The 19,445-nt window shown below is 43.9% G+C and overlaps 1 protein-coding gene across 1 annotated transcript in view; it reads left to right on the top strand.

Moving 5' to 3' along the window:
* Window positions 1-19,445, top strand: part of LOC128573140 (Krueppel-like factor 7) — a 75,818-nt gene that overhangs the window by 42,764 nt on the left and 13,609 nt on the right. The window contains exons 3-4 of the mRNA XM_053573320.1: window positions 16,591-16,730; window positions 16,866-16,930. Coding sequence (XP_053429295.1) covers window positions 16,591-16,730; window positions 16,866-16,930 — 205 coding nt within the window. The remainder of the gene's footprint in view (window positions 1-16,590; window positions 16,731-16,865; window positions 16,931-19,445) is intronic.

Raw genomic sequence — 19,445 nt, 5'->3', positions numbered from 1 at the left:
CTTTGAAGAGTGGCGAAGATGAATCCACTGAAAGTGTCAATAGTGACATGGACATACTTAAGGGTGCCAAATTCAGGGAGATGGGTAACATCCATTTGCCAAATTTCATTGGGGAGTATACCCCTGGGATTGACTCCTAAGTGAGGAACCGGTAATGAGGTTACACATCCGGGACAGGACTTGACAATTTGTCGAGCTTGTTCTCTGGAAATTTTGAATAGGAGTCGGAGGGTGTGAGCATTAAGATGGTGAGTAGCATGAGTTTGTTGGGCTTTGGTAATAGGGTCTGTAAAGATGGGGTATATAGGTCGGGTATTTTTGTCAGTGATGGCATTGCCCTGGGAAAGGGGTCCTGGTAGTTCTGTATGTGCTCTTAAGTGTCCGATGTAAAAGGGAGTTTGCCTGGTTCTTATTAACTTTTGTAGTTGATAGAATAGAGGTACTGCATTAGTGGTAGGTTTGATATAGGGAATAGTTTCTAACAAAGGGATGGAAAAGGCTAGATAAGAACTATCAGTGTAAAGATTAAAGGGAGAATTGGGTAATTTTGTAAAGACTTGAAGGATTGCAAAAAGTTCTACAAGTTGGGCAGATTTGAAAGGGGATTTAATGGAATGTTCTTTATCATTGATAGTAAAGGCAGCCATGCCATTGGAGGAGCCATCTGTAAATACTAAGAATGCTTGTTTAAGTGGTGTTTTTGAGGTGATTTTGGGGATAATGAAGGGATGTAATCGTGCAAATTGGAGTAATTTGTGGGGAGGGAAATGGTTATCTATTGTTCCTTGGAATGAAGTGAGGGAAATGGTCCAATCGTCATCATGTTGAATAAGCCAATTTAATCGTTCCTTAGTATATGGAAGAATAAGTTGATTGGGATCTCTTCCAAAGTATTGTAAGCTTTTTTCTCTCCCTTGTCATATGATTTTTGTGACTAATGAAGGGTAGGGGGTAAGTACCCGGGAGGGAGAGGAGGGTAGGTGAATCCAAAGAAGGGGATTGTCTTGCCATAAAACTCCGGTTGGTGTGTGAGATGTAGGGCATATAATAAGAGAGAAAGGTTTATTGTAGGAAAGGAATGTAATTTGTTGTTGTTGAATGGCATTCTCAACCGAGCGAAGGGCTTTCTTTGCTTCAGGGGAGAGGGAGCACGGGGAGAGAGGATTAGAATCACCCTGTAGGGTGTTAAAAAGGGGCTTAAGTTCCTCGGTTGTAAGTTTTAGGTAGGGTCTTAACCAGTTAATATCGCCGAGGAATTTTTGGAAGTCATTAAGGGTTTGAAGGTGTGAAGTTTTTAGTTGGATTTTTTGAGTTGTAATTTTATTTGAGTTTAATTCGAATCCAAGATAATAATAGGGGTCTTTGAGTTGTATTTTATTGGGAGCTATTTGGAGTCCTAAGGTGTTGAGTTGATTTGTTAGTTCTTGGCTGCATTTGAGTACTTTTGAGGCCGAAGGCCCTGCTAGAAGAATATCATCCATATAGTGAATGATATACATAGAGGGCCATAGTGGCCGGAGGGGGTCTATGGCTTGGGCGACAAATTTTTGACATAGGGTGGGACTGTTTGCCATTCCCTGTGGGAGTACTTTCCATTGATAGTGGGGCATAGGCCCTTTGAAGTTGATAACGGGGAGGCTGAAGGCAAAACGCTCCCTGTCCTGAGGGTGTAAAGGAATGGTGAAGAAACAATCTTTAAGATCAATAATAATTTTGAAATAATTGGCTGGAATAGCAACTGGGGAAGGGAGGCCTGGTTGAAGGGCTCCCATGGTATACATGGTTTTATTAATTTCTCTGAGATCTTGGAGAAGTCTCCAGGATCCTGTTTTCTTTTTTATTGTAAATATGGGGGTGTTCCAGGGGGAAGTAGTAGGTTCTAAGTGGCCAGCTGCTAGTTGTTCCTGTACTAACTGAGTAGCTGCTGTAAGTTTTTCATTACTTAGAGGCCATTGATCTACCCACACTGGTGCGTCGGATTTCCATTTTATCTTATCAGCGTGGGGTACAGGAAAGTCAATGGCCATTATGGAAAATGTTCACTCCCTAAACCCGAGCGGTTACTGTTTTGTACTAGGGAAAGGGGCTGTTTGATTCCTTGGCTGTTTTTACCTAATCCTTGCCCTGGTAAAAAGCCCTGCTTAAGCATTTGATGAGTGATGATTTCATTGGGACTGCACATAATGATTTTCATCTGGGATAAGATGTCTCGCCCCCAAAGATTGATGGGCAGTCCTGAAACAATGTAAGGTTGTACTTGTCCGGTGTTACCTTCTTCGTCTTTCCATGTTAATATTTTGGAACTTTGTTTAGGGTTGATGGATTGACCAATACCTTTAAGGTGAGTTATGGAGGCTTCACAGGGCCAACCAGAGGGCCAGTTTTGGGCAGCGATGACTGTAGCATCAGCCCCTGTATCTACTAGGCCTGTAAAGGCTTTGCCATCAAGATGTAAAGTTAACAATGGTCTTTCAGGGGTTATTTCTTGTGCCCAATAAGCATCAGGTGATCTGAGAGCAGCATTTAGTCTGGGGAAGGAGGAACTATTTTTATTGGAGGAATTTATGGGGAGCAATATAAGTTGGGCTATTTTTTTGCCTTTGGGGATGGACACAGGTCCTGATGGTGCTGAGGCTAAGAGTGTTATTTGTCCTGTATAATTATTATCAATAATTCCAGGAGTGATGTGGAGACCGGCCAATGTAATACTTCCTCTGCCTAAGACAAGGCCGAAGGTCTCAGGAGGTAGGGGCCCATATGACTCTGTGGGTATGAGTTGTATTCCTTGGTCAGGAATTAATATTGTATCGGTGGTGGCACAGAGGTCCAATCCTGCGCTACCTGGGATGGGGTGGAGGAGAGATTTGACATCTGAGTGGGGAGAATTTGTTGTTGGTTTTCCTGGGCTTGAGGGATGAACCTGGTGGCCCCTTGGTTCAGTCCCTGAGTTGGGGCCAGGGGCTGGCCCCTCAGGGAGTTTCCCTGGTTGGGGTTTTCCCGCGAAGGGGTAAGGAGTTTACCTTCGATATCAGTTTTGGAGTAGCATTCATTAGCCCAGTGAAGGCCGCGCTTGCAACGTGGGCAACGACTTTTGGGAGGTGCTCGGGGCTGGGAACATTTAGGCGGGGAATTGGTGGTAGCTGCTGATTGTTTTTCATTAGGGCAGTTACGGGCGAAGTGCCCTGGCTGTTTACAATTATAACAGGTTTTGTGTTGGTTATTTGAGGTGAGGTTTTTTAAGGCTGCCCCAATGGCTAGACCAAGCGTGTGAGAAGTGCCAATGCCTGAGCATAATTTTATGTAGTCGGACAGACTGCCACAACGATGGGGTCTAAGGATTTCCTGGCATGTTAAATTTGCACTTTCATAAGCAAGATGTTTAATGAAGGTGCCCTCAACTTCTGCTTCCCCTAATAATCTTTCGGCAGCGTCAGTGAGGTGGCTGACAAAGTCACTATAGGGTTCATCAGAGTCTTGGCGAACTTTAGCCAAGGAGGTGGTGGCTGAGCCTTTAGGAGGGAGTCGTCGCCAAGCTTTGAGGCCTGCATTCTGAATTTGAGCTAGTAATCCAGGGGGAAATGTTGCTTGGATTTCATTAGTTTCATAGGGACTCCGGCCAAGTAGTTTATCTCGGGTCCAAGAGCGTGTGGTTTTATTTTCACTATTGCGCTGGACGGTTTCTCGACAATTTTCTACAAAGTCAGTCCGCCAAAGGACATAGTCACCTCCTGATAATGTAGCTCGTGCCAGGGAGAGCCAATCGTTGGGTGTTAGCCATCGGTCACTAAGACTCTCAAGGATGGTAAGTGTATAAGGAGCAGTGGGGCCATAATTGGTAACTGCCGCTTTTAGGTCTTTTAAATGTTTAAGGTTTAGGCGGCGGTATTTTTGTCCTTTAACGAGATTTTTTTGGTCAGTATCTAAATCCTCCGTATCTGAATTATCAGGATCAGGTTTTGTGGAGTCGGGGGAGGTTTCATTTTCATTAGAAGGGTCTTCCTCAATCTCATTGTCTTCAGATTCTGCTACGGCAGGGTTAGAATTTTGGCTACGGGTGACTGGGAATGTAAGAACAGGGGGGTTGCCTTTGGCCCTTTTTGTTCTCCCTATTTTTTGTGGTGGTGAGGGAGATAGATTATTGGCAGTGAGGTTGGGGTTTAATTTAAAAAGTTCAGTTTCAAGGGCCTGAATTTCTTTAATAAGGTGAAGGTGCTCACGCTTGGTTTGTAATATTTCTTTGAGGGAGGAGACTTCTTGAGTGAGTGTTGTTTTTGCTAGTCGGATGGGGTCAAGTGGGAGATTATTGGGTATAGAGGGAGGGTTTGGAATAACTGAGGTGTTGAGGTTGTAAGAGTGTGGGTTATGGGGGGGGGGGTTTATTGATGACAGGGGCTGTAAGGCCCCAGGGGTTATCATGGTAATGGACAGCCTGATTTTCTAGGGATTTTTCTTCCTCAGGGTTTAAATGATGTATTTGATTATTAGAAATGAGCGATGGGTAGAGTTTGGGAGATGAAGGTTTTTGAGGGAAAGGGTTGGTACATTTGGAGTTTTAAGAGCGTTGTTGGGGCTGTTCGGGGTTTTAGGGGAAACTGGGGGGTTGTCAGGAATTTCTACCGTGACAGAGGGGCAGGTGGAAGGAGGGCGAGAAGCCTCTTTAAGGACTTCTTCTCCTACTTTGATGACATCTCGAATGTCAGGATCTAGTGAATGAACTTTTAACATGTCATGAATTAAATTCCAGTAGGAAAAGGCTGTAACTGGGACTTTGTCAGGACCAAAGGTGTGGTAAAAGTCCTGCAAGGCATCTCCTACTCGTTCCCAGCGTTTTTGGCTGATTGTTCCCTCTAAAGGGAACCAGGGGCAAGTGTTATGAATAAAATTAAAAAATTCTTTAAGGTCCTTTCTTTTAACCCTTACTCCTCGCACTCTGAGTGATCCCTTGATCCCCGTCAAGGAACATTTCATGTGTACTAAGCGAATTCCCCATTATGTTGGCTGGATGGCTCTCTCAGGATCTCGGTTCACGCAAGTCTCCAGTCGACTCAGAACTTAAGTTTCTCTGTGACCACTCTCCCTGTGCCTTATGATCTCTGCTCGCGTGTCATAGGTCGGCAGGTATAATCCGCCTGCTCGGACCCTCTCAGGCAGGACAGCTGCCTACCGCCCTCAGGCTTAGCCTTTGGGAGGCAGCATCCCTGGGAGTGCCCTTGAGGTGGACGACCGTGTAAGACGTAGCGAGCTCAGAGTTTGTTAGAGAGGGTTAGGCAGAAAAACTAGTCCAAGTGTTTTGGAGTTCTCACTGCCGAAACGGGTACCTCTCGTCTTTCCCCGCTTTGGCCCTGTGAGCTTGGTAAGTGAATTAGATCCGGGAGAGCCAATAATAACAGCCAAGACAAAGGGGTGAAATGTTTGAAATCTTGTAAGTTATCGTTTGCCTACCTTCTCTTCTGATCCGTCTCACGGCGGGTGAACCGAGGCGATCTGAATGGGGAGTGCACGCGGGTCCTCGCTGCAGCTCTGAAGGGTGCCTGGCCGGGGCTTCCGTAGGCAAGCGTTCTCCTCCAGGGGGTCCCTATCGCCCCACGTTGGGCGCCAGGATGTCCCGACCCGCGGGACAGCAACGGGGGGCCGCAGGAACCACCTAAAGGAGAAAAACAAACAAGGGGCATGAGAAAGGGAGACAAGACAGTTTTCTGATCAAGTCTCCAACTTTATTGAAAAAACTTGTGCCTTATAAGCATTACGGGGAAGGTGGGTGGGTCTTGTTGGGAGGTTCAGAGGAGTTGTTAACTGGGGATTGGCTAGAGTAAGTAAGATGGGGCATAAGGTGATTGGTTGCCTAGTTGCCAGGTAAAGTTACCGGGAAAAGGTAAAACTGTTTTTTACTTAAAAAGGAAGTAAGGCCAAGCTGTACCTTATATGGCTTCCGACAAGCTGTGACAATACAGCACTCTACAGTGGGTGACATAGTGAGACTCTGTCTCAAAAAATAAATAAATAAATAAAATTCAATATGTTAGCTGGTGCAGTGACTCACGGCTCTAATCCTAGCACTGTGAGAGGCCGAGACAGATGGATTGCCAGGGCTCAAGAATTTGTCACCAGCCTGAGCCAGAGCAAGACTTCATCTCTGAAAATGGCCAGACACCTATTGTGGACACCTGTAGTCCCAGCTACCTGGGAGGCTGAAGCAGGAGTTTGAGGTTGCTGTAAGCTGTAACGCTACTGCACTCTATCAAGGGCATAGTGGGACTCGTTTTAAAAAACTAAGTAAATAAATAAGCCTCTATATGTTATCCAGGACTAAGAAGCAGAAAGAAAAAAACAAATTGGAGCAAATCTGAACACTGTATATAAGTCTATAGCCTTTGAACAGATCAGTTTGGTTAAATAGCTATGTGTCATTATATGAGCTGGCAATGCAGACAAAGCTGATATCTAATATGGGTGGGCCACAGTTACTTATTTTTGAACTCTCTCTCTAATTTCCCATTTTATTAAAGGCAAATCACAGCAGGATCAATTTATTTGTCACAATAAAATGTACTCTCACTATACTGGGTCTGGTTATTTACATAAAGTGCCATAGAATAATTTTTTTTTTTGAGACAGAGTCTCAAGCTGTCACCCTAGGTAGAGTGCTGTGGCATCACAGCTCACAGCAACCTCAGACACGTGGGCTCAAGCAATTCTCTTGCCTCAGCCTCCCAAGTAGCTCAGACTACGGGCACCTGCCATAAGGCACAGCTATCTTTCTGTTGCAGTTGTCATTGTTGTTCTAGCTGGCCCCAGGACGGGTTCTCGCCTGCCAACCTCAGTGTATGTGACCAGCACTCTACCCACTGAGGTATGGGCGCCACCCCCATAGAATAATTATTAACCATCTAGGCTTTTCTTTTATAATTGGCTTTGCTGGAATCTTTTGTTGTTGTTGTTGTTGTTTTTTGATACAGAGTCTCACTTTGTTGCCCCCAGTAGAGTGCCAGTGCCATGCCATCATAGATCACTGCAACCTCAAACTCTTGGGTTCAAACAATCCTCTTGTCTCAACCTCCCAACCAGCTGCGACTATAGGCCCCTGTGACAATACCCGGCTATTTTTTTTTTTTTTTTTGGTTGCAGTTCGGCCGGGGCCGGGTTTGAACCCGCCACCATCAGTATATGGGGCCGGCGCCTTACCGACTGAGCCACAGGCGCCTCCCCACCCGGCTATTTTTTTAAAGATGGGGGTCTTCCTCTGGCTTACACTGATCAAGAACCAGTGAGCTCCAGCAATCCACCTGCCTCGGCCTCCCAGAATGCCAGGATTACAGGTCTGAGCCACTGTTCCCGGCCTTGTTGGAATCTGTTATAAGGAATATCAGGTGAGACCTGAAAGCCTCTCAAGTCAAGCCAACATTTCCTCTGTGCCATTAGATACCTATATGCACTGGATGAATTCCTGTTTTCTCAAAGTCCCAAAGCAACTTGAAGTTCCTGGACCTGTCAGAAAGTGACACTGTTAGGCCAGGCAAGGTGACTTATGCCTATAATCCTAGCACTGTGGGAGACCAGGTCAGGTGGATTGCCTGAGCTCACAGGTTCCAGACCAGCCTGAGCCACAGCAAGACCTCATCTCTAAAAATAGCCAGGTGTTGTGGCAGGCATCATAGTCCCAGCTACTTGGGAGGCTGAGGCAAGAGAATCACTTAAGCCCAAGAGTTTGAGGTTGCTATGAGCTGTGATGCCACAGCACTCTATGGAGGGTGACAAAGTGAGATTCTTTATCAATTATAAAAAACAAACAAAGAAACATTGGTGACTCTTTCTGTGTTCTGTTTTCCAGAAGTCAAAAAAAATTTTTTCATCTTTTGAGCAATTTATAGCTTTCATGAATGTATGTACTTACAAGCAAAACTTTCTTATAGTTATTTATTGTAAGCAAAATTTTAAACATTTATTTTCCTCTCTCCTTGATTTCTCTAAAATTTGAAAACCAATTATAAGTATTCTTAATTTCTGACAACATAATTATTTGCACAAGTTCAATAACAATCTGCTTTCTTCTATAGGACACAATAAAAGACACTGATTATTTTACCAAGGCTTTGACTGACTGGAATGACATGTTTTCAGAAGTGTTCAGACTATATTAAGGAATTAAGGTTGACTTTTTTGGCCAATAGAAAGCCCTTTGAAAAACTGGCCAGAGGCTCAGCACTTGTAGCTCAGTGGCTAGAGTGCAGGCCATGTACACCAGGGCTGGTGGGTTTGAACCCAGCCTGAGCCTGCCAAACAACAATGATAACTACAACAATAACAACAAAAAACACTGAACAGATACTGTTGGGGTGGTCTTCATGCCATCTCTATATGATATGGAAATGTTAAAAGAGCAAGTTTGACTCCATTTTATTGTTTACGTTCCACTACCTTAAAAAACTGGTTTCTCGGGCGGCGCCTGTGGCTCAGTGAGTAGGGCGCCAGCCCCATATGCTGAGGGTGGCCGGTTCAAACCCAGCCCCAGCCAAACTGCAACCAAAAAATAGCCAGGCGTTGTGGCGGGCGCCTGTAATCCCAGCTGCTCGGGAGGCTGAGGCAAGAGAATCGCGTAAGCCCAAGAGTTAAGAGGTTGCTGTGAGCCGTGTGACACCACGGCACTCTACCCGAGGGCGGTACAGTGAGACTGTCTCTACAAAAAAAAAAAAAAAACTGGTTTCTCTTGTTTGCCCTCCCATTGTGAACGTATTCAGAGTTGTTAGTGTGGTAAATGATTGACTGTACTCCCTTGGTGATTATCACCTTTTATGATCGTGTTTGTTTATGACCCTCACCTGCAAGTCCCCCTCCCAACAGTACCTTAGGAGATTGTAGATTGTATTTATTTCGTAAAAAGAATTACTCAGTGCTTTCAGTATCATAACATTGTAAACTGACCAAGCTGCTTCACCTTTGTGATCTCCCCAAATTATTTTCACTTTTGTGATTACATTTGTTTACCCCCCTGGAAATATTTTGCCTTATAAAAGTCAGAGTCTCAGATAATTTGGGACTGCCCTCAGAAACCCCGTGTTGGGACACTAAGGCAGGCACTGGCCAGCTCTTCAATAAAGGATTCTTCTTTAATTTAACTTTTCCGGTAGTGTAGTCTTTGGGGGAGCTCCTGGGCATAACAATACCTCATAAATAATATTTCCTGATCTGCAATAAGTAATAAATGTGACTTTCTGACAGGTCCGGGAATCCCAGTTTGCTTTGGGACCTGGAGAAAAGAGAAATTTACCCAATGCATACAGGTATCTAATGGCACAGATGAAACATTGGCTTGCAAGAGTCTTTCAATTCTAACCTGGGATTCCTTATAAAAGGTTCCAGGAAAGCCAATTTTAGAAGGAAGAAAAGCCTAGATGGCTAATAATTATTCTTATGGCACTTTATGCAAATAATGGGACCCAGTATAGTGAGAGTAGTTTATTTTGACCATTAAACTGATTCTGCTATAATTTGCTTTCAGTAAAATGGGAAATCAGAGAGATAGGGTGGCTCCTGAGGCTCATTGTAGGGCACCAGCCCCATATACGGAAGGTGGCGGGTTCAAACCCAGCCCTGGCCAAACCACAACAAAAAAATAGCCAGGTGTTGTGGCAAGCACCTGTAGTCCCAGCTACTCGGGAGGCTGAGGCAAGAGAATCAACTAAGCCCAGGAGTTGGAGGTTGCTGTGAGCTGTGTGACACCATGGCACTCTACTGAGGGTGATAAAGTGAGACTCTGTCTCTAAAAAAGAAAAAAAAAGGAAATTAAAGAGATAAAAATATAGTTCAAAGGGCAGTGCCTGTGGCTCAGCACCGGGCCCATATACAGAGGGTGGCAGGTTCGAACCTGACCCCAGCCAAACTACAACAAAAAATAGCTGGGCGTTGTGGTGGGTGCCTGTAGTCCCAGGTACTCGGGAGGCTGAGGCAAGAGAATTGCCCTAAGCCCAGGAATTGGAGGTTTCTGTGAGCTGTGACACTACGGCACTCTACTGAGGGCAATAAAGTAAAACATTTTACATATATGTATATATATATTAAAAAAATAAGAAACTATGGCTCAGTGCCCATAGCACAGTGATTAGGGTGCTGGCCACATGCACTGAGGCTGGTGGATTCAAACATGTCCTGGGCCTGCTAAACAATGACAACTGCAACAACAAAAAAGTAGCCAAGTGTTTTGGCAGGCACCTGTAGTCCCAGCTACTTGGGATGCTGAGGCAAGAGAATCACTTAAGCCCTAAAGTTGGAGGTTGCTGTGAGCTGTGATGCCACAGCACTCTGCCAAGGGTGACATAGTGAGACTCTGTCTCAAAAATAAATAAATAAATGAAAAGAAAAATCAGTCTCAACCACAGCATCACTTACTCTGCAGAAAAGATGACTTCTCCCACTTTCTCATGACTCCCTCTTTCAGCCAGCATGCTGGTACCCTTTGGTTCTTCTAGTTCCATCTGCCTTTAGATAATTTCATTCCTATATTAATTTTCTCTAGCCCTATGCTTTGTTTTGTTGATTTCTAACTGTTTACCTTGGGGCTGTCGCCTGCTACTCAGAGAGTTCCTCTGCATAATAGACTCTGCTTCTTGCTTTTCAGAGTCCCATCCCCCAACACATAGTTGTTACAAAAAAAAATTTACAAAAAATATATTTAAATAAAGTTGCATCCTTAAGAGCAAGTAATTATGTAGATTTAGTTGCAATTTGCAAATTACGTTTGCTTTTGGGCATTTTGCTCAAAAGCATACTAGTCTGATTTTTTCTTTAACATTTCCCTGTGTTCAAGTTAATGTGAGAAAGGATACCCCCGAGGGTGAAGTCTAGGAGACCAGGTCTTCTCAAAGAGACCACAAGGATACACCTACAGGGTCCTCTCCATGGTGACTCAGCTTTTGGGAATTTGTAAACTTAACTTCCTGGAACTTGGAAATTTCCAAGTTTTGTGAACTCCTATAGTTCTATAGGGGCTGGAATAGCATCTCCCACTTGATTCAAACTGGCCAATGAGAAGGGTACCTGTGAGGTGGAACTTTTGACTGTTGATAAAAAGGGAAAGACCAAGCCAGTCGGGGAGTGTGGGCATTTGGAATTCTTCTATGCCGTTAGCTCCCGGCTGATGAATAAAGCCCTTCCTCTTATAAACGTGGTGTTTGGGTGCTCTTTCTCTCCATTGGGCCTTGTCTTCTTGCAACATTTTTGGTTCCCTGACCGGGAAGTGAGATCACCCCTGAAGAGACGTCTAAGGCAATGTATGATTGATCTGGGGGTCCCACTACAGTTTTAGTGGAAGTAAGAGCCTGATCAGCTTCTTGGGCATTAGATTGCCAGCAGGTCTGTTGAGAGGTGTGTGAGAGTGTGTGGATGTGGTGTGACTGAGAGAACTCTGAGGGTGGAGTTGAACCTCCCTTCACAGGGCCTACGGGAGTGTTGGTTGCCTCCTATGGCTAAGTGGCAGCTCAAGTGGGAAATCGAGGCTGCCCAGGTTAAGAAATGGGTTGGAATTGTGTGCATGTGAATGCTTGGAGACTGACTGAGATGGGTAACAATAGGTGGGATTTTACACCACGACCCCCTTCATGGAGTGAAATGAATGTGTGAGTGTCCCCTTCTTCCCTGCTTCAACTTTGCCCCCTGGCTATTCTGAGAGAAACTGGAAGTTCCAGTTTTTCCGCTTTCTGTCTATGGTGGTGACCACATGGCCATGTGGGTCTTGGGGGAAAATGAAAAGACATTAGAAAGGATGTTGTTGTAGTTTTGTTACTGGAATTTCTTCAGTGTGAGTGTTTTGTCTCAGGAATTTGAGAACTGAGCCCACAGGCCATAGATGAGTGATTAAATGGCAGTTGGTGGACTGAGGGGCATGCAGAGGGAGTGGAGAGTGCCAGAGCTATTGGCAGAGAGGCCATGCCTTGGAAAGTGTTGCGGTTCAGGCAGTCCAGTGAGCTCTGGATGGCCCTTGAAAATGTGGAGGAGAGAGCATAAATCTCATGCTGGACGGGGCTGTATCCATATCAGTAACATGTCTCCAAGGTGAACAGCTTCTGGAAGTGGGGAAGAGGCCTAGATTGGAGGTTTCCTGCATGAGTCCTTTGTCTGGGGATAAATAATTGGCCCTGAGAGATATTTTGGCCAGGATTTGCTAGATGGAAAAATATCTTTACAAACTGAATGGATGTTCTAGCAAATGAATGAATGCAGCCCCTCACCTTGGACAAGGTTATTAGGTCTTTGCAGCTGTTTTTGTCTGGGCAGAGGATTAGGGTGTGTGCTCCTTAGTCAGGGTGGAGCCATCCAAAAGGTTTAGGGCTGCTTTGTCCATGACTTTGCTGGGGCTCAGAGGGTTTGTACCTGGAGATGGGAGATATCTGAGCTCACCTGAGCCTGAAAAATGAGGGTTCCCTGTCCAGCCCTAAATGGGAAAATTCTGTATTGATGTTATATCTCATAAAATGTCTCTCATTTGTAAAATGTAATAATTTGGTTGTTTAAATTGTTGGGGAAATGGAGGCTTTGTCAAAGGTTAAGATTCTTGCCTTTTAAAGCTTCTAATTATCACTTTGGCTGAGTAATTGGATAACTTCATAGTAAACTGAGATCCTGTTTTGTGGAAAGTGAGTTTTTGAGAGTAAGAGAAATTAGACAGAAAGGAGAATGGTATTGTGTAAAGAAAGAATCTTGTGTGATAAATTTGGTCCTGAAACAGAATGGTTGTGTAAGAAAGTGAAAGTTGGGGTAAAAGTTAAGAAAGTTTAGAATGTTTGTGGATTGTCTGTACAGGTTAAATGAAGCTCATAAAAGGGAATTTGTGAAATAATTTACATGTGATCCAGTTGACTATGTATTTCCTTTAAAATCTTTCAGCTTGTAATCTTATTTTAACCAATGTTTTAGGCCTTTGATATTTAACAAACCTTCCAAAATAAAAACTCTAAATTTGGGGCTTGGTGCCCATAGCACAGTGGTTGCAGTGCCAGCCACATGCACTGAGACTGGCGGGTTCGAACTTGGCCTGGGCCAACAACAACAACAAAAAAAGCACAACTCTAAATTTGGTCTTTTTGAAATATTAAGACCACTGAAAGTCATAGGAAAACAAATTAAACTTATTTGATTTATTAAAAATATATAGGAAACATTGTCAAGTATGAAATTATGATTAATTTTGTATGGGTCATGGATATATAAATATTCCAATATTATAAAGCATTTGTCTGTCCTAATGTATAAAGCATCAGTCTGTCCTCACCTATAAAGCATTGGTCTGTCCTAACATATATTATTGGTAATAATTTTAATTCATCTAAAAAAAGAAAGTGTTTTTTATGTAACTGGTTGAGTCCAAAGTTTATCCTAAAAAGAAAAAGAAATATTAAGAGAGGCTGACAAATTCTCTCGAGTTCAAATTCCTGATATCTTTGGAAATTGAATATCTTCGGACTAATAGAAGATTTTTAAAACTTTCATTGGAAAGTTAACATGTCATGAGTACTGCTAACCTAACTTCAAACAGAACAGAAATCAGTTACGTGGAACTGGGCTAGTTTGTAATGGCTTTTTGTTTGAAATATTGTTGATTCTTTCTGTGTTCTGTTTTTCAGAAGTCAAAAAAAACAATTTTCTGTCTTTTGAGCTATTTGTAGCTTTTCAAGCAATGTATGTACTTATGAGCAGAGCTTGAAACGTGTATTTTTTTCTCTCTCTCCTTGATTTCTCTGGAATTTGAAAGCCATTTGTAAGTATTCTTAATTTCTGACAATACAGTTATTTGCATAAGTTCAGTAAGAATCTGTTTTGTTCTATAGACATGATGAAGGCACTGGTTATTTTACCAAGGCTTTGGCTGGAATAACATTTCCAGAGGTATCCAGACTGAGTTAAGGAATTAAGGTTAACTTTATAAGGCCAATAAAAAAAGCCCTTTGGAAAACTGGCCAGATACCCCTCAGTAACATTTCCTGATCTATGGTAAGTAACAAAGGTTGCTTGCTGATGGGTCCAGAAATCAAAATGTGCTTGGGGACCTTAAGAGAAAAGGAATTTACCCAATGCATACAGGTATCTAATGGTACAGATGAAACTTGGGCTCATGGAAGGCTTTCAAGGAAGTCCAGACTGAGATTCCTTATAAAAGATTCCAACAAAGCCAATTTTAAAGGAAAGAAGCACCTAGATGGCCAATAATTATTCTTACTGCACTTTATGCAAATAATCAGACCCAGTATACTGAAGATACAGTTTAGTTTGGCAAATAAGTTTGTTCTGGTATAATTTGTCTTTAGTAAAGAGAGAAATTGGAGAGAGAAAAATGATTCAAAGAGAAAAGAGGCTGTGCCTCACCTGTATTAAATCCCAGCCTTGTCTGTACTGTCAACTCATAAAATGAGACATAACTGTTTTACTAAATTAATCTATTAAATGGGACTAAGAGACTGGCCAAAAAGCATAGAATTATATACAGTAGTCATATTTGCTCTGAAGCCTTAAGACTCAACAAAGGTCACCTGTTGGATACACTGGAAAAAATTGTGCAGTATTAAATGTTATCTACTGCATCTATATAGATACCTCGGGAAAAATTAAAACCTAAAATGAGAATTTCCCAGTAAATTGTGTAACTGTAACACTGCATCCTACTCTGCCTAATCCATATACTCTGCTGAGTCTGCTGCCCCTAGAAGCCAAGTGGTCCACTTGCCTGGACTTAAAAGTTGCCTTTTTCAGTATAAGACTGGCTCAAGAGAGCCAGAGGCTGTTTGCTTTCCAGTGGGAGAGACCAGTCATGGAAACTGCAATCCAGTACACATGGACCAGGTTGCCAAAGGTTTAAAACACCCACGATTTTTGGAGAAGCACTGGCTCGTGACTTCCAGAAATCCAGGAGGGCTGTGCCCGAGGCATGGACTGTCTTTTATGAGATCTAGAAGTATGTGGCTATAAAGTGTTCAAACAAAAGGCCCAGATTTGCCAGTGGCAAGTTATCTAGGATTTACTATCCAGCAGGGAGAGAGGAATCTAGGTGTGAAATTGAGGCAGGTCATTAATTTCCTTCCCACTCCCAGGAGCTGAAAGCAGGTTCGGAAATTTTTAGGCACAATTGGCTTTTGTTGTCTTTGGATCCCCAACTTTACTGTCTTGGCTAAGCCCTTGTATGAGGCAACAAAAGGAGAGGAAGGAGCGCCTTTAGAATGGGGGGAAGAATAAGAACATGCCTTCTCCCAACTAAAAATGAGGCTGGTAAATGCACCTGCATTGGGGCTACCAGACTTGGCCACGCCCTTCACTCTGTATGTCTCAGAGAGAGGAAAGATGTCTGTAGCTGTGTTAACCCAGCTGGTTGGGTCCTGGCCAAGGCCTGTAACTTACCTCTCTAAGAAGTTGGATGGAGTGGCAAAACAATGGCCACCATGCTTGCAGGCTCTAGCCACTACTGCTCTCTTTGTGCAAGAAGCTGATAAGCTGACTCTATGGCAGCATCACAGAGTGAAAGTACCCCACCCTGTGGCCACTTTAATGGACACTAAGGGACATTTTTAGCTCTCTAATGCAAGAACATCCTGAACCCAGCCATGCTCCTTCCAGTCAGTGGAGGAGAGATGAGCATGACTGTATGGAAGTTATAGATAATGTGTAGTCTAGCAGAGCTGACTTGTGTGACCAGCCTTGGACAGTTACAAACTGGCACTTGTATGTAGACTAAAGTTACATGACAGCGCAAGGTGAGCGGCAGGCTGGGTATGCAGTGGTTACCTTAACAGAAACTATAGAGGCTACTAAGCCCCTACCTCAAGGCACATTGGCTCAGAAGACTGAGTTAATTGCCTTGACTTGAGCCTTAGAACTAAGTCAAGGGAAAAATACGAATGCTTTTCTGACTCTCCAAGTATGCGGAGCATTGTACAAGAAGAAGGGACTATTAAATTCTGGGGGAAAGGACATTAATTATCAGCCAGAGATACTTCAGTTGCTAGAGGCAGTATGGAAACCCCGGAAGGTGGCAGTGATGCACTGTTGTGGACATCAAGGAGATGCTTTTGCCATCACTAAAGGGAACACTATGTTCAGTACTGAGGCAAAAAGGGCTGCATCCAGACTGAGTGGCTCCCTTCATCCTGTGGATTCTGGAGCTCTCACCTATCTACTCCCAGGGAGAGAAGGAACAGTTGACAGCAGAGAGGAGCCAGGAAATGGAGGGAGAATGGATAAAGATGCCAGATAGACAAGTAGCAATTTCCCAGATTCTAGGAGTCACTGTGGTGAAGGAGTGTTTGATGAAGTTGCTGGGCCAGTGTCGGAAGCCATATAAGGTACAGCTCGGCCTTACTTCCTCTTCAAGTAAAACACAGTTTTACCTTTTCCCGGTAACTTTACCGGCAACTAGCCAACCAATCACCTTATGCCCCATCTTACTTACTCTAGCCAATCCCCAGTTAACAACTCCTCTGAACCTCCCAACAAGACACACCCTCCTTCCCCGTAATGCTTATAAGGCACAGGTTTTTCAATAAAGTTTGAGACTTGATCAGAAAACTGTCTTGTCTCCCTTTCTCGTGCCCCTTGTTTGTTTTTCTCCCTTAGGTGGTTCCTGCATCCCCCGTTGCTGTCCTGCGGGTCAGGACATCCTGGCGCCCAATGTGGGGCGATCGGGACCCCCTGGAGGAGAACACTTGCCTACGGAAGCCCCGGTCGGGCACCCTTCAGAGCTGCAGCGAGGACCTGTGTGCACTCCCCATTCAGATCGCCTCGGTTCACCCGCCGTGAGACGGATCAGAAGAGAAGGTAGGCAAACGATAACTTACAAGATTTCAAACATTTCACCCCTTTGTCTTGGCTGTTATTATTGGCTCTCCCAGATCTAATCCACTTATCAACACTCACATCGCCAAAGTGGGGAAGGACAAGAGTACCCGTTTTGGCAGTGAGAACTCCAAAACACTTGGACTAGTTTTTCTGCCTAACACTCTCTAACAAACTCTGAGCTCGCTACGTCTTATACGGTCGTCCACCTCAAGGGCATTCCCAGGGACGCTGCCTCCCAAAGGCTAAGCCTGAGGGTGGTAGGCAGCTGTCCTGCCTGAGAGGGTCCAAGCAGGCGGATTATACCTGCCGACCTATGACACGCAAGCAGAGATCATAAGGCACAGAGAGAGTGATCACAGAGAAACTTAAGTTCCGAGTCGACTGGAGACTTGCGTGAACCGAGATCCTGAGAGAGACATCCAGCCAACATAATGGGGAATTCGCTTAGTACACATGAAATGTTCCTTGACGGACTCAAAGGATCACTCAGAGTGCGAGGAGTAAGGGTTAAAAGAAAGGACCTTAAAGAATTTTTTAATTTTATTCATGACACCTGCCCCTGGTTCCCTTTAGAGGGAACAATCAGCCAAAAACGCTGGGAATGAGTAGGAGATGCCTTGCAGGAATTTTACCACACCTTTGGTCCTGACAAAGTCCCAGTTACAGCCTTTTCCTACTGGAATTTAATTCATGACATGTTAAAGGTCCTTTAATTGATCCTGACATTTGAGATGTCATCAAAGTAGGAGAAGAAGTCCTTAAAGAGGCTTCTCGCCCTCCTTCCACCTGCCCCTCTGTCACGGTAGAAATTCCTGACAACCCCCAGTTTCCCCTAAAACCCCGAACAGCCCCGACAACGCTCTTAAAACTCCAAATGCTACCAACCCTTTCCCTCAAAAACCTTCATCTCCCAAACTCTACCCATCGCTCATTTCTAATAATCAAATACATCATTTAAACCCTGAGGAAGAAGAATCCCTAGAAAATCAGGCTGTCCATTACCATGATAACCCCTGGGGCCTTACAGCCCCTGTCATCAATAAACCCCACCCCCCATAACCCACGCTCTTACAACCTCAACACCTCAGTTATTCCAAAACCTCCCTCTATACCCAATAATCTCCCACTTGACCCCATCCGACTAGCAAAAACAACACTCACTCATGAAGTCTCCTCCCTCAAAGAAATATTACAAACCAAGCGTGAGCACCTTCACCTTATTAAAGAAATTCAGGCCCTTGAAACTGAACTTTTTAAACTAAACTGCAATCTCACTGCCAATAATCCATCTCCCTCACCACCACAAAAAATAGGGAGAACAAAAAGGGCCAAAGACAACCCCCCTGTTCTTACATTTCCAGTCACCCGTAGCCAAAATTCTAACCCTGCCATAATATTCTTTACCTTATTAAACACTACCCTAGGTGGCATGGGGCCCGCAATTACCACAGAACAACTACTCCAAAAACTATATGGGGCACCTTGTGACTGTAAGGGAGGAACAACTACAATAATACACACCTCCCATACTAGCCAAGTTGATTGCAGCGGCAAAACTGTCTATTTAACTTTCACGTCACAGATAGGAGGAGGACATAAACAAAACTGGCAGTGTGTTAATGCACCCAAAATAATACTCCCAGTTCAAAACGAACCAGGACCTTGTCCCACGGAGTGCGAAATAACCGATCAAATGCACTCTATGTGCTACGATAGTGTCCAACAGTGCACCCACACAAACGGCAACACATATCTAACAGCCATTTTACAAAGAACTTATTCTGGCTCCTTTGGAGGTGAGCTTGATTCTACTCATAACCTGGGACACTCCAAATATGCCCAAGCCTCCTGCTTAGGCACTATTGGCAAAAATGTTTGCTGGCCACTAAAACCACCAATTCACACATCTGATGGTGGTGGGCCATCAGATAGGGTAAGAGAAGATGCAGTTCAAAAACAAATTGAAAAAATAATTAAAGAAAAATATACTCCCCTACAATACCACCCCTTAGCTTTACCTAAATCTCGAGACATAGATCTCGACGTCCAAACAACCTCTGATATTTTAGAAGCCACTTTCAAAGCTTTAAATAATTCCAACCCAACCCTCGCGGAAAACTGCTGGCTATGTCTAACTCTTGGCACACCTATGCCCCTAGCCCTACTAACAAACACCTCCACTTCACATCTAAACAACTCACATCTAAACTGTAGCGACAGTCTACCTTTTAGAGTCCAACCTATAGAATTTACACAAACCCCTTGTATATACAAACCTCCCCAGAACAATGATTATGATGTAGACTTAGGAAGCATCACCTTCACAAACTGCTCCTCCATTTCTAACATCACCTTACACCGGTGCCCCCCTCCCGGACATGTTTTTGTATGTGGAGGAAATTTGGCCTACACGGCCCTACCAGGTAACTGGACAGGCTATTGTGTAACCGCCCAACTACTCCCTGATATCTCTATTATACTAGGAGATCAACCTGTTCCTCTCCCCAGTCTTGATTATATAGCTGGACATTCATGCTCTAAAAGAGCTATTCAACTTATCCCACTAATAGCAGGACTAGGCATCACTACAGCAGTAGCCACAGGAGTTACCGGAACAGGAATATCTATACATT

Source organism: Nycticebus coucang, chromosome 20 (genome assembly GCF_027406575.1).
Source record: "Nycticebus coucang isolate mNycCou1 chromosome 20, mNycCou1.pri, whole genome shotgun sequence".
Lineage (NCBI taxonomy): Eukaryota > Metazoa > Chordata > Mammalia > Primates > Lorisidae > Nycticebus > Nycticebus coucang.
The sequence above is the reverse complement of the archived record's forward strand: the minus strand, read 5'-3'. Positions and strand labels throughout refer to the sequence as shown.